The sequence below is a fragment of the Giraffa tippelskirchi genome, chromosome 10 (genome assembly GCF_054371585.1).
Source record: "Giraffa tippelskirchi isolate mGirTip1 chromosome 10, T2T-mGirTip1v1.2.pri, whole genome shotgun sequence".
NCBI lineage: Eukaryota > Metazoa > Chordata > Mammalia > Artiodactyla > Giraffidae > Giraffa > Giraffa tippelskirchi.
The window spans coordinates 46136285-46150397 of record NC_137284.1 but is presented as its reverse complement, the minus strand read 5'-3'; the positions used below and the strand labels follow the sequence as shown (position 1 = coordinate 46150397).

At 38.0% G+C, this 14113-nt stretch overlaps 3 protein-coding genes and 8 non-coding genes across 34 annotated transcripts in view; 9 read left to right on the top strand and 2 right to left on the bottom strand.

Annotated features, from left to right (window-relative positions):
* Window positions 1-2568, bottom strand: part of BKGD (beta-keto-L-gulonate decarboxylase) — a 33315-nt gene extending 30747 nt beyond the window's left edge. For all 3 annotated transcript variants that reach the window (XM_081535592.1, XM_081535593.1, XM_081535594.1), the window contains exon 1: window positions 2515-2568. The gene's annotated coding sequence lies outside the window, so the exon portion shown is untranslated. The remainder of the gene's footprint in view (window positions 1-2514) is intronic.
* TAF1D (TATA-box binding protein associated factor, RNA polymerase I subunit D) lies at window positions 2203-13740 on the top strand. 13 transcript variants are annotated; one of them, XR_014067130.1, is made up of 13 exons: window positions 2203-2237; window positions 4421-4564; window positions 5452-5836; window positions 6634-6809; window positions 8045-8102; window positions 8447-8620; window positions 9353-9391; window positions 11185-11236; window positions 11451-11486; window positions 12082-12115; window positions 12501-12547; window positions 13314-13350; window positions 13589-13740. XR_014067130.1 is itself a non-coding variant. In XM_081535596.1 (6 exons), the coding sequence occupies exons 2-6, from the start codon at window positions 4506-4508 to the stop codon at window positions 8588-8590; spliced, it is 822 nt and encodes a 273-aa protein (XP_081391722.1). In that variant the 5' UTR covers window positions 2618-2848; window positions 4421-4505; the 3' UTR covers window positions 8591-8738. The 13 variants fall into 13 exon arrangements, 1 of the variants encoding a protein (XP_081391722.1); XR_014067136.1 differs by lacking the exon at window positions 2203-2237 and adding an exon at window positions 2618-2848 and having other exon boundaries at window positions 8450-8620; XR_014067126.1 differs by lacking the exon at window positions 2203-2237 and adding an exon at window positions 2618-2848.
* On the top strand, window positions 9081-9207 carry LOC145524959 (small nucleolar RNA SNORA40). The gene has a single exon (XR_014067989.1). It is a non-coding gene; the product is annotated as a small nucleolar RNA SNORA40 (small nucleolar RNA).
* On the top strand, window positions 11007-11137 carry LOC145524955 (small nucleolar RNA SNORA18). The gene has a single exon (XR_014067985.1). It is a non-coding gene; the product is annotated as a small nucleolar RNA SNORA18 (small nucleolar RNA).
* Window positions 11285-11355, top strand: LOC145524971 (small nucleolar RNA SNORD5). The gene has a single exon (XR_014067999.1). It is a non-coding gene; the product is annotated as a small nucleolar RNA SNORD5 (small nucleolar RNA).
* On the top strand, window positions 11862-11999 carry LOC145524946 (small nucleolar RNA SNORA8). Its single transcript, XR_014067976.1, has one exon. It is a non-coding gene; the product is annotated as a small nucleolar RNA SNORA8 (small nucleolar RNA).
* Window positions 12254-12387, top strand: LOC145524950 (small nucleolar RNA SNORA1). The gene has a single exon (XR_014067980.1). It is a non-coding gene; the product is annotated as a small nucleolar RNA SNORA1 (small nucleolar RNA).
* LOC145524943 (small nucleolar RNA Z40) lies at window positions 12631-12703 on the top strand. Its single transcript, XR_014067973.1, has one exon. It is a non-coding gene; the product is annotated as a small nucleolar RNA Z40 (small nucleolar RNA).
* On the top strand, window positions 12961-13082 carry LOC145524954 (small nucleolar RNA SNORA32). The gene has a single exon (XR_014067984.1). It is a non-coding gene; the product is annotated as a small nucleolar RNA SNORA32 (small nucleolar RNA).
* On the top strand, window positions 13382-13508 carry LOC145524948 (small nucleolar RNA SNORA25). Its single transcript, XR_014067978.1, has one exon. It is a non-coding gene; the product is annotated as a small nucleolar RNA SNORA25 (small nucleolar RNA).
* Window positions 13654-14113, bottom strand: part of CEP295 (centrosomal protein 295) — a 54970-nt gene continuing 54510 nt past the window's right edge. For 9 of the 10 annotated variants that reach the window (XR_014067118.1, XR_014067119.1, XR_014067120.1 and 6 more), the window contains 2 exons: window positions 13855-13954; window positions 13654-13769 (listed from right to left, as the gene is read on the bottom strand). Coding sequence is in view for 3 of the 10 variants with exons in the window: in XM_081535587.1 (XP_081391713.1) it covers window positions 13731-13769; window positions 13855-13954 (139 nt within the window). In the remaining 7 variants the exon portion in view is untranslated. Of the gene's footprint in view, window positions 13955-14113 lie in introns of all 10 variants that reach the window. The other variant, XM_081535589.1, reaches the window with a different exon arrangement.

Here is a 14113-nt window from a genome sequence, read left to right as displayed (position 1 = left end):
CTGGATGAGGAACACATGTAAACCCATGGCTGATTCATGTCACTGTGTGGCAAAAACCACCACAACACTGTAAAATAATTAGCCTCCAATTAAAATAAATAAACTAAAAAATAAAAAAGAAAATTTAAAAAGTGCAAAAAAATTTTTTTCTTGCTCATCATTTATTTTTTAACATTGTTTCCTTTTACAACATAGAATAGTTATACATATACATTAGCACACTTATACATACTTGGAAACAAGATATAGTGACATTTAAATATTTTTATTTTAATTTTATTTAGCAAATATAGCATTATTAATGTGTGTGTGTGTGTGTGTGTGTGTGTGTGTGTGTGTGTGTATATCAGATGATAGCCAAAACTTTAATTCTCTGTATCCAGGAGCAGTTTACTTGGTGATAATAATTAAAATAAATGGCTACCATACAGAATTAAAAGATTCATTCTAAAATGGAAAGCAAATGTCATTTTATTTTTATTTTTTTCTAAAATATTTATTCCGATGAGTTGAGTCTTGGTTGCATACACCCTAATCTTGTCAGCAACGCCAACTTTTTTGAAACTTGCAGAAGAAGAATGCAAGACTGTTATTGCCATGATATAACAAGTCACATACTCCTGACTTGACTACATTGTGTGTTAGTTGCTCAATCAGATTCATTGTAACCCCATGACTGTAGCCCACTTGGCTCCTCTGTCCATGGAATTCTCCAGGCAAGAATACTGGAGTGGGTTGCCATTCCCTTCTCCAGGGGATCTTGCATAACCTCTCCCTAATACCCAGGGAGAGGAGCACAGTTCTTGAGGCACTAGCCTACTGTGTTCCCTCTCTGCCTGCCAAAGAAAGCAAGCCACTATTTACTTTGCCATAACTCTGTCTCCGTGTTTCTGGTTGGCATCAGTGCACAGAGAGTCAAGATTTTGGCAACAATTCTTGTTTCCCATTCACATAAATCATTTAAGTCCTGTGAATGTAGAATGCTGTTGGACCCACAATCCAAGAGAGTTCACTGAGAATCAAATTCCCTGGATTCCATGGAGCACGCATCAAGAAGTAAAATAAACACAGAAGTTTCATCAAGAAGTGAAATAAAAACAGGGGTGTTAGTTTTGTTTAGTGTTAGAGTGAGAACAAAATACATAAGCCTGTATGAACTACACAGAACTGAAATTTCAGTGATTCTGCATGTAAGCTAAATCTTATGTTTGTATTTAAAACTGGTATTACACAATATAGAGTGGTAAATCTCGTGCTAATGAATTAACTTTTTAATTTCTCGTGACAATAAAGAGCAAATTAACGCTATTAATAATATAATTAATGATTAGTAATCAATAAAATAGCATGATTAATAATGGCCTTGATAATAATATCAAATTAATGCTATTAGTTAAAATATCATGACAAGTTGAAAGAGATACTACAGAAGAAATGAGACAGCTTATATCTTAGTAGCTTTAATGGCACTTTACCATTGCATTTTGAACAAGGGACGCTGCATTTTCATTTTGTACTGAGCCTCACAAATTACAGAGGCAAGCGCACTCTGGGGATAAGGCATGCAATTCCTGTTCTGGAACTTACTGTACTTCACAAACCCTACAAGACTTGACTATTTGTGCCTGGAATTGTTCAACATTTAGAGCAAAATTGAGTAAAGAGGCAAGATTAACTTCCAGGTCTATTCAATCCCAAGATGACACTATTCACAAAATAAGACTAGACTGCTTTCCTGGTTTTATTATATGATACAAGCTGAGGATTTGATTCCTGGGTCAGGAAGATCCCCTGGAGGAGGAAATGGCAACCCACTCGTTTTCTTGCCTAGAGAATCCCATGGACAGAGGAGCCTGGTGCTACACGGTCCGTGAGGTCGCAAAGAGTTGGACTAGAGATAAGCCAGCTCATTCCTTTTATTTTTTTTTAATTTTTTTTTCAGCTCATTCCTTTTTGTAACTACTTTGGGGAAAAACAAAAAACACCAAAACTAAACTAAGTTTAAACTTTTAGCTTTTTAACACAGTAACCATTCAGGGAACTGAGAGAGAAAACGAACAACAAAAATCCGCCGCGGTTGTCTCCAGTTTTCCGTTTAGCAACTCCTGGGACGCTGACCCTTCGTTCTGAGGGAGGGTAGGTAACAACACAAGTTCGAAGGTGGAGCGGGGAGCTGGGAGTGCTTGCGTAACAGAGACTTCCAGTACAAAGGTTACACATTTTGAGTCACGGTCAAGGTACGATCCTCTCACAATATAACGGAGAAGCGATTTCTGAAGGCAAAAGCGGATACAACACGACAAAACACACCTGGCCAGAGACACACACTCGCACATCCCCCAAAAGACCCGCGGTGACTCTGCACAGTTATAGGAAATCTCAGCAGAGGAGAGGCCCCTGGGAGCAAGTCCGGCGGGGTGCCTGTTTCCTTGCAGTTCACGTGCATTCCCCCCGCCTGACCCCACAATTTATTCCCGAAACGTTGGCCGAAACGTCCTAGGCTATCCCACTTACCTAGTCGGATAGAGAAGCCTACACCAGACGCCTGCTCTTGCCTCAGTCAACTCCGCCTCTCCAGGATTAGGGCGTCCAGGCTCCGCCCACCGGAATCGGCCCTCCCCTCGCAGGGAAAAACATGGCGCCTCATGCCGCGCCACCTCCCAGCTCTCCCGTTTATCCCGGAGTCCAGTTGTTATCGCGAGACTTCCGCCCCACTATTAGCTAGGACGCGCGGCACGCCCAGCCTTTCCACCCGCGCTGCGGCGGAGGCTGGCTGCTGTCTCCCTTTCGGAGTGCTGTGGTCGGTAGGTTGCTATCCGCAGCAGAGTCCCGTGCCGAGCTGGCGCAGGTTGGTATACGCCATCCTCCTCTGGAGGGGTCGGAAAGAGGGCACCGGCGTCCGGGCCTTGTGGGCGGCGGATGGGTCGCTCTTGTGGCTTTTCCCGGGCCCTGCGGGGCGGGGCGGGGTCCAGCCGCGGGAGTCAGCCCTGACGCCGGAGGGCCCGCGGTGGTTGTGGACTGCGGGCCTAGAGCTGCGCTGCGACCGAGGCCCGAGCAGTGGATGTTAAAATGGAGCATAAATAATGCTCATTCTCTAAATGGCGCTTGAGTGCGAGGTAGCCGTTGCTGACGCCATCCTCGCCCGAGGTGGGCGCCTCCTGGAGACGCTCGCCCCAGCATCGCGCAAGGCGCTGAAGGCTAGTTATTCGCGGCCGCGTGGTCCTGTCAGCAGAATCACCGACTAGGAAGCAGCACTTCCCCATGACTGCTTTCCAGATTCCGGAAAAGATTGTGTTAACTTTAGCTTTTATAATACGTTCAGGTGTAACATCGCTGCCATTTGATCCAATTTTCGTAGAACTTAAAAACAAGTGCAGTTACTTCATGAGTTAGATTTTGCATTTTAGAAATCTACGTATCATGAATTCACCACGTGTCCATTGGACATTTTGCAGAGCTTGAGATCTCTGTGACCTATTGTTTTCTTGTATTTGAAATATATCGCTCTTAAAATGCTAAAAACTAAGAACAAGGGGGAAATGATGGCATCCTCTATAAGGGAGGTTGAGAAGTAAAATAAAAGACATTGTCTTTTTAAAAATTTTGCCCTAAATACTGTATCCAAGGAAGTGAAAAGACAGCGGGCATTGTCATAATCTGTAAGCCTTTTATTGAGAATTTGGAGAATTTAGAACTTTCAATGCTGCTGCTGCTGCTAGGTCGCTTCAGTCGTGTCCGACTCTGTGCGACCCCATAGACGGAAGCCCACCAGGCTCCCCCGTCCCTGGGATTCTCCAGGCAAGAATGCTGGAGTGGGTTGCCATTTCCTTCTCCAATGCATGCAAGTGAAAAGTGAAAGTGAAGTCGCTTAGTCGTGTCAGACTCCTAGCGACCCCGTGGACTGCAGCCTACCAGGCTCCTCCGTCCATGGGATTTTCCAGGCAAGAGTACTGGAGTGGGGTGCCATTGCCTTCTCCGTAGAACTTTCAATACCCTAATACTAAATCCCAGACCACGAGTGTGGACTGAGGTAGTAAGACCTAATGATTATTTTCCCTGCTATACTGAGGCCACACATAGTAGTTAACTTCTGCTGTTGAACACTGATACTCTTCATTGTACATTACTATGGCTAAGGGTTAAAATTACATTTTTTGCTGTCGGGAAAGTTCCATGATACTGTTGTAAATTACCTACTCTTCTGGAATCTTATTCCATTGGACAGATGGAGGCAAAACTGAAACAACCTGTGAATCAAATCCCTAGATTTTAGAATTGATCTGAATTCACAGTTACTACCAGAAAATATTAAAGGCTTTGTAAGTGATATGGCCTTAATTTATGTATTATTTACATAACTCACAGCTACATCAATATTTGCATTACTCTGATTACTAACTGTTGGCATTAATTTCTTCAGGGAAACTACATCACATTTACCAGATTTTATATGATCATAAATCTATTGAAAGCAAAGGATAATTTGAGAGGGACTTGGATCAAGAATGGATTCTCTTAACTATACAACGGCATCTGCTTCAGCTGTGGAAACTGAGAATCAAAGGTAAGTGCCTTTAAAAAAAAACAGATTTTTCCTGGATAAGAGACTGGATGGTAATATTTACTGTATTTGAATTACTGGGAGGGCATAAATCATTGTCAATAGTGAGTGGTGGTAAATGTAATTTTCAAGAATTGGAACAGAAAAGGAAAACTTGGTTTGGACAGGCCTTTGAAGTTTTTGAACTATAAGAAGATGAGTATTAGTGAATCTTGCTTTAAAATCAACTAGTTCTCATTATTTCACGTTAGTAAGGATGCTGGCTTATGTATTATGAAAGGTATCTATCTAGTCTAAATCATTGATCTCACTGGGAAATCACATGAGCATTTCTAGTATATTCACATCAGATACCTCTCTACTAAGATAATCTTGTTTTATTTAGAGGGGGCTTTGTTTTTTTGTTTGTTTTTTTTTTATAAATTTATTTATTTTAGTTGGGGGCTAATTACTTTACAATATTGTAATAGTTTTTGCCATACATTGACATGAATCAGCCATGGGTTTACATGTGTTCCCCTTCCTGGACCCCCCACCCACCTCCCTCCCCATCCCATCCCTCTGGGTCATCCCATTGCCCTGGCCCTGAGCCCTTGTCTCATGCATCGAACATGGAATGGTGTTCTGTTTCACATATGATAATATACATGGCTTTGTTTTATTTAGTTCAGGATCTAGCAGTGAACAGGATGCCTGTATGGAACTTACATAAAGGAAGATCACCATGGCAGTGGCATTATGGCCCACTTTAACAGTTTGTTAGTACTGAGCCCATCTTTTAAGAAATTATTCTAAGCATGTTTTCCTGCTTTGATTTTAAAAAAGTATATTACTGGTAATAAACACTCAGTAATTTGAGATGGTGCAATTAATCTTTCCCTGTTTTTTAGTGACAGCTCTTCTTCTGGTAGCAGCTTATTTAAAACTCAGTGTGTTCCTGTCCCACCTAAACAGAGGCAAAGAAACACTATTAGAAAATTTGTTCACATACCCGAAAGTACTCAAGCAAGAGAGTCATCTAGTGACTCATCTATAGAGCCGAGACCACTGACTTTAAAGGCTATTTTTGAAAGATTCAAAAATAAGAAACGTAAACGTAAGAAGAAGAAATACAAGCCAACTGGAAGATCAGTGGGAAGACCAAAAGGAAGGAGAAACACTAGACTCTCACAAATTACTGAGAAACAATTTAAAGACAAAAGACCTGGTTTCCCATTTTTAGAATCAGAAAATGGAAGAAAACCATTACCTTGGAGAAAAATTTTAACCTTTGAGGTGAGTCATTATATATGCTCATACACAGCTTAAATGTGTGAAATGAGTTGTTGGTCACTTTTAGAATTTAGGTAACACCTGGAACATGCAGTTTGCAACTTTGATAATATTTCTTTATCCTGACTATACTGCCACTTAAATGTCACCTCCATCCTTCAGTTCAAAGTTGACTTGGGCTTCTGGATGGAATCTTCCCTGGTATATTGGGTGGATGTATCTGCATGTAAAGTGCTCCAAGGACGTTTTTATACCTTGCTCTTAGCCAAACAGGTTTTAAACATCATTCCTAAAACTCAAATAATACCTAGTTGTTTTACTATAACCTAAGTCAAACCCACACCTAACTTTCGTGTTCAGTGGCTTTAGTAGATTTCATTTCTGACAGACTCACCTGACAGGTCAGCCAATTCGTAGCAGTAGACTCAGATATTTGAATTTTAAGTAACTGCATCATTTGTAGTCACTTGTTCTAAAATCTGATTTATTGGAAAGGATTAATAATTATTAACCTTTTATGTTTAAAAGTGACTAAAACAGACCTTTCAATTTGCATTAAAAAAGTCTTGAGTAGCATCCAAAACATATACAAGATTTGTGCTTGTTTTTCTTGGTGTACCAACTTTGGTAACTTGCTAGGTAGAACAGTGAATTCTTTTTATAAGCAGTGTTTGATAGAGGTGATGGCAGAGTTAGGGCTTCCTTGTTATTTTAGAACATAAGCATCTATCTGCTAAGCTGTGGCAGAAAATTTTTTTTTTCCAAGTCCATGACTTAAAACAGGATGTTCTGGTATATAGCAAGCAGTGGCAAGAGGATTTTTTAACTACCTTGAAAAACTGAAGTATGAATACTACCTCAAGGAATCCTTGAAACAGATGAATGTTGCTGAAGATTTAGAAAAAGAAGACTTTGATAGTCGAAGATACAGATACTTGGATGATGATGGATCTCTCTCTCCTATTGAAGAGTCAGCGTAAGTTCAGACATTCGAACAATTTTGAACGTTGTGCTTTTAAATTTTAACGTTGCTATACTATCAGTATACTGTCAGTTTGTTTAGATTTTAATAGTTTTAATGTTTAAAATTCATATTAAATGTTCAGTTCAGTCGCTCAGTCATGTCTGACTCTTTGGGACTCCATGGAACACAGCATGCCAGGCTTCCCTGTCCATCACCAGCTCCCAGAGCTTGCTCAAACTCATGTCCATCCAGGCAGTGATGCCATCCAACTATCTCATCCTCTGTCGTCCCCTTCTCCTGCCTTCACTCTTTCTCAGCATCAGGGTCTTCTCCAAAGAATTGGTTCTTTGCATCAGGTGGCCAAAGTATTAAGAGTTTCAGCTTCAGCATTGGTCCTTCCAAGGAATATTCAGGACTGATTTCCTTCAGGAGTTGGATCTCCTTGCAGTCTAAGGGACTCTCAAAAGTCTTCTCCAACACCACAGTTCAAAAGCATCAGTTCTTCAGTGCTCAGCTTTCTTTATGGTCCAGCACTCACATCCATACATGACTACTGGAAAAACTATGGCTTTGACTAGATGGACCTTTGTTGGCAAAGTAATGTCTCTGCTTTTCAATATGCCGTCTAGGTTTGTCATGGCTTTTCTTCCAAGGAGCAAGCATCTATTAATTTCATGGCTGCAGTCACCATCTGCAGTGATTTTGGAGCCCAAGAGAATAAAGTCTGTCACTGTTTCCATTGTTTCCCCATCTATTTGCCATGAAGTGATGGGACCAGATGCCATGATCTTAGTTTTCCGAATGTTGAGTTTTAAGCTAACTTTTTCGTTCTCTTTCACTTTCATCAAGAGGCTCTTCAGTTGTTTGCTTTCTGCCATAAGGGTGGTGTCATCTGCATATCTGAGGTTATTGATATTTCTCCTGGCAATCTTGATTCCAGCTTGTGCTTCATCCAGCCTGGCATTTCTCATGATGTACTCTGCATATAAGTTAAATAAGCAGGGTGACAATATACAGCCTTGATGCACTCCTTTCCCAATTTGGAACCAGTCTTGTTCCATGTCCAGTTCTAACTGTTGCTTCTTGACCTGCATACAGATTTCTCAGGAGAAATTCATTAACTTTAAGTATTAAATAAGTATTCATACTTAATATTTAATGGTGATACAACGCTGGTTCAGTTGTATGTCATAACAGTATGCTATGAATTTATTGTCATCTGAGTGATAATGTTTTTAATATTACAGAGCAGAGGAGGAGATTGCAACAAACCTTGAACATGATGAATGTGATATTAAGTTGGTGGTAAGTGACATTTTTATTCCATTTTGTTTTGAGAGGGCAGGAGTTGACAAAGGGAGATTTTTATCCTGTACTGTTACTGTCTAGTTTTAGAAAGGCTCAGTGCCCTTGGTGCAGGAAATGTGAGGATAAAAATGAGAATTTTATAGATTGAAAACATCAATTAGCAGTACTATGTCAATAAAAGTATCAATAGTATTGTAAGTTTTAATGTGTCTTATTGTAACTAGGATATCAAATGAGAAGAAAAAATCCAAATCTAATTTCCAGGTTATTTTAAGTAACCTAGTTGTATGCAATTACTAGTGCAGTAAAATTTGTTATGTCTTACCAATATTTTTATGCAGGAGAATAGTTATTTCATAATAAGTTCTGAATTTCCAAAGAAGAAGAATGTATATTTGGATCAAGAGGAATATACTGAAGAAACTGCTTTGCTTAAAAAGAGAACATCAAAATCTAAACACTGGACAGAAGACAAAATGGCCTGAAGAGAGAGAGGATTATAAATACCAGAGAAGGTAAATAAATAGAATAAAAGCGAAGTATGAATATATATGCCAGCCTTAGAAAAAAAGAACCCTGTAAGAATACTTAAACAGATTTGTGAAACTCCGGAAGTAGTAATTATAAGAAAAATTATGCAGAAAAAATTGAGGCTGTTACAGCAGAGATTGACTTGACGAATAATAAACAATAGTCCTACTGTTTTGCCTATGATGGTTTATTTCTAGGTAAGAGAACTTAAAGGTACCATTTGAGCACTGAAACAAATAACAGATTGTAATCTTGAAAAGTTTGCATAAACAATGATTGACAGTCAGCTACCCTCCTTAGGGTACCTGCAACTTCCTGTTTTTGTTTTAGTTAGACAAGTTTAGTGTGAAATGCTGAGTACTGTAATAACTTAATTTTCCCTTCCTAACTACCTATATTTCAGATATCATTTTCATCACCACTGTATATAATGCATTTTACAGTAGCACTTGTGTTTGTTTTTGTTTAATTTGTGGACAAAGACTTACAGACGAGTGCGAAAGTAAATCCTCTTTTGCAACCCACAACTCATTGTTCAGTATGAGTTTTGATACAGATAAGAAGGAACATGATCCATAAAATGGGTGTGTATCGATAAGCATAAAGATTGCTTCCAGGGCTGTAGAGTTAAATAAGCTTTTAAATTACCAGCTGTTATTGTTCCTAGTACTCAGTTTTAATGTTGACATAAAACAAAGACGGGCTTCTTTTTTTAGGCTTTTATCTTGGGAATACAGTGTTTGGATTTTCCAAAGGTATGTCTAACGCTTTAGGTGAGTTTGGTTCAGATTTGTGTAAATATGATACATTGTCAGAACTCCACAGGTTTAATTTTTGAAAGGCATTTTTGCCAACTTTAAATTTCTATTCATGTAATTTCAGAAAATGAATCTCAGGATTGGCATGTTTTATAGTGACATTGTGCCAGCTTTACTTTGCTTGCAGGAAAGGGTCCCAGAACTATAATTTAAGCTATCAGAATCTTGAATATTCCCTCTTCAAGCATAAGAATTTTTAATCTCCTAACACCCCCTGTACAATTTATTTTAAAAATTTTATTGAAGTATAGTTGATATACAGTGCTAATTTCTGCTGTACAGCAAAGTGACTCAGTTATATAATTTTTCTCTTATGATCACAGAATATTGAATATTAATTCCTTGTGCTGTATAGTAAGCCCTTATTTATCTTAATGAATTTGTATCTGCTAATCCCAAGTTCCCAGTCCATGGCTCCCCCACAACCCCACCTCCTGTCCAACCACAAGTCCATTATCTGTTTCATAGTCTGTTTCATAGATGTGTTCATTTGTGTGGTACTTTATTTAGATTCCACATATAAGTGATACCTATGTCTGACTTAGTTTGCTTTGTATATCAGTAGGTCCATCCATGTTGCTGCAAATGGCATCATTTCCATATTAATGGCTGAGCAATATACACACCCCTCCCACACATGTTTATCAGTTCATCTCTTAGTGGACATTTATGTTAGTTCCATATCTTGTAACAGTGCTGTAGTGAACACAGGTGCATGTATCCTTTCCAACGATGTTTTTCTTTGTGTATATGCTCAGCAGTGGGATTGCTCATCATACAGTAGCTCTATTTTTATTTTTTTGAGGAGTCTCCATACTGTTGTTTGTAGTGGCAGTACCAATTTACATTCCCACCAACAATGTAGGGGAAGGTTCCTTTCTTTTTCTCTGACACCCTCTCTGGCATTTTTTATTTATAAGACTTTTAAACGATGGCCATTCTGACCAATGTGAGATGGTACTTGATTATAGTTTTGATTTGCATTTCTGTAATAGTGATGTTGAGCATAGAACCCACACCTCCTGCAGTGGAAGTGCTGAGTCTTAACCAGTAAACCACCAGGGAAGTCCCACAATATTTTTTAAGGGATGCATATACTAAAATGAAGTAGAAAATTTAATAGTGCAATGCTAGAAATGACCACACAGAACACATAATTTCATAAATCCGAATGATATACAAATGCCAAATTTGTCCTCAGTGATCCCCAAATGGTCAGAACATCAGGCATATTAACATTTTTCTGTATTTTCATAATTTACATCAATGAGAAAATACATTGTAGTTCTCATTTTAAAGCCAAAAATTCATTTAAATAGTTTTGCAGTAATCTGGGTACTGCATAGGTTGAACACATTGTAGTAATGAAGTTCTTAATAATCAAGCTTAAATTTACATATGGAATTTTTTTGGTTCAGCTGTAATAGCTACTTGGTACTTTATACTATCTTTCCGAAGCATTGATTTAAAAATACGTACCATGTGATTAATTCATGGTATGATTTCTTTAAATTACCTAATTTAAAATTAATTAAACAATGATTAAGCAACAGTTGAGGTCTATCCCGATGGGGCTTTTTCTATAAACCTACATCGTTGGAAACGCCTCATAGAGTAACTATGTAGTTTCCTTTACTCATAGAACTACCTGTTAGATCTGTGGGAAAGAACTACAAGACACAGTTACCAATCAAACTATGAAAAACCTAACAATTTTTTTTTTATCTTAGGTATTGGCATATCCCAATGATCTCTGTCAAGCTTTAGGGTGTGGTAACTTAGGTAAGTTTTAGTTAGTGACTATAATTTGGGGGGGTGGTTACCATTCCAGTTCAGATGATGAATTTAATGTTCAACTGCTGAATGATACAGATATGAACTAAAACTTAATTCTGATAGAGCTGAGTATAACAAAATATTTAGATAATCATATATTTAGGTTTTTGTTTTTTAATCATGAGTAAGTAACCCGTAATCTTTTATTTGGTATCTGCAGGAATGAATATGATTTGAACTTGATAAGTCTTTAGAGGTAAGTAGAATATTAAATTTGTATTCAAATAGGATTCAGAAGTTCTGAAAACAATGTAAATTTTGAGTATGGCATTCTATTACTATTGTGACTGCTAGTTATTTAGGTGTAAAACAGAATTACCAAGATTTTGACCAAAAATTTGCTGTAATATTTGTACTTACAGAATTGGGAAAAAATGAAGACACAGCATGTGTAGGGCATGGAAATGCCCTGGTCCCTTGCACACTTTATTAAACTAGCACGTAAATATCAAGTATGATTGGATAGTTTCCTATGTAAGTTTTATAGGTATAGAGAGAGTAAAAAGCTAGTAAGTTTCTCAGATAGTATCATTACAGAATGAGGTTGGGGTGATTCCTGTTCAGTCATAATTGCACTGCATGGTATCTGCATTCAGCAGTTTGTTCCTGCTGGCTGTTCAAAAGACAGTGCGATATAAATTCAGTATCTGGCATCGTTGGTTTTTTTTGCTTTGTGCATATTAGACCTGGTATTTCTACTGATACAGTATCCCTTTAGTTTCTTATACTGTTCAGTTTGACGTAATCTTCAATAGTAACTAATACGTTTTTTTCCTATGGTTGTCATTAAGGACTAGACAGATCCCATCTCCTGACCCTAACCAGGTATTTCGCTTTTCGCTTTCTGTTGCTTTTAGCAGCTTTCCTTTAATGATAGCATGCTTAGCAAAATAGCGGAACTGCTATACAGGTTCAGAAGAAGCCTTTTGCACATTCTCTTAAGCTTGAGAAACTTACTTATAAAGCCTCATTCTACTGAAAATGGGCACTTGTTCATGGTGTTCATAAAACTGTTAATGCGGCTACATTGATAACACAGGTTTTGCTTCCATCACTGTAATTTTATTGCAGTGGTGACAATGAGACCTGTAACATTTTTTTTTTGCTAGGCTCATGAGTAAAAATTGGATATAATATGGCTTTTCAATGTTAGGAAAGATGAAGGAATAAACACCAATGTACTTATATATTAAATATATTTAACTTCTAGGATCCTATACTAAACTGCTTGAGGAAATTGGATCTTGAAGATTACAGGTAAGATTTTCACTTTTCCCCCTTGTATTTAATGAAAAAACTAGATGTTAAACAGCCCATTAAGTGTGTTACTGTTTTTCCAGTGATGTTATGATGACGGGCAAATTGTTCAACTGCTCTGAATGGGCTGAGTGAAAATAGCCTTTCTGAACATCCATATTAAACTATATTTGAAAGCTCAAAGATTAAGGTTGCCTAAGAACATTTATGTTTTGCAACAAAGTTTAGGTATGAATGAAAATGGAACCAAATCAGTCCCAGTTATTAAAATCCTTTTCTGTAGGTGGCACTCCATTGAAGATCAAAGAGGCCCAACTAAAACAACTAGCATGTAATTTTATTTGTCAGGTTTTGATGGTCATTACCAAGGCTTTTAGAATGCAGTTTCTCATTTGTTATTTGTAAGGTTTTGATGGTCATTACTGAGGCTTTTAGATGCAGTTTCTCATTTGCTGTGGACGTGACCATAAAACAAAATTCCAACCAGGTTTTTCTTCCTGCTACTTTGTTAGCATTCAGCCTGTTGCTAACATTTTATTAGCCTTAATTAACTGCTTGTGAAGGTCAGCACTGTTAGTATAAATAGAAAATAGCCATTTTTCTAATTAGGTTTTATAATACCCAGACATTGCTAGTGACTATGGCATTGAAACAGTCTATGCCTAGATTTTTGGAGTTGTTTTCTAGTTTATTACTGGGGTAGCTGGCTTCAGAACTTTATATGAGCATCTCTGAAAATGAAACCTTTAATATTTCTGTTACACAGGCATCACAGCTGTGGATTGAGCAGAACTTTTTGAAAGGTATGGACACATTAGAGAAAATAAGTTTTGTAGGTCATTTCAAAGAGGGCTGATGGGACCAAATCCTGGAGCCCTTAACGCTGTGACCAAAGATTGAATTCTCCATTGGATATAATAGTCACTTGATAGTGCTGTGTTTTCCTGATGGAGATACAAGCCACTCATATCCATGACTGGTCATGTGGGAAAGTAAAATGTAAATATCTTCCAAATTTAACCAGTATCTACTCTTCTTCAGGGTACCTTGAAGATTATGACTTTGGAGGAGCTATGGTGATTGGCAGTGGAAAGAATCAGGACGTGTGAAAATTCCTTAAAAATTTATTGACTTAAATAACTTTGCCTATGTTATGAATAAAAAGCAACCTTTGTGCAGAAAGTCAGCATATATTTCTGGCTTGAAGCTTCTCTAATGTTTTCTGTGGGAGAAATAATAACATCAGTTAAGAGCTCTGATGTGCCTTAGACATGAAAATTTGGGGGTATGTATGGGATGCTGCTTACCTTATGAAATTCTTTTGTCCTTGCACTGTTTTGGTCATGTTCATCTTGCTTTGCTTTCTCTTCCTTTTGCTTTTTCCTTTCAGCTAATTGAAGATGTAATCTATAAGAAATTTGTATGGAATTAAAGACAGACACTTCAGATATGTGTTTAGTTGCTAAAGTTGCATCTGACTATGCAACCCCATGAACTGTAGCCCACCAGGCTCCTCTGTCCAAGGAGTTTCCCATGGAGTGGGTTGCCATTCCTTTGTCCATCAGA

Coding starts and splice junctions, on each gene's coding strand:
- TAF1D (XM_081535596.1), top strand. CDS start 4,506: ATGGATTCTCTTAACTATACAACGGCATCTGCTTCAGCTGTGGAAACT. Junction 4,565..5,451: donor GTGGAAACTGAGAATCAAAG/GTAAGTGCCTTT, acceptor CCTGTTTTTTAG/TGACAGCTCTTCTTCTGGTA. Junction 5,837..6,633: donor GAAAAATTTTAACCTTTGAG/GTGAGTCATTAT, acceptor TCTGGTATATAG/CAAGCAGTGGCAAGAGGATT.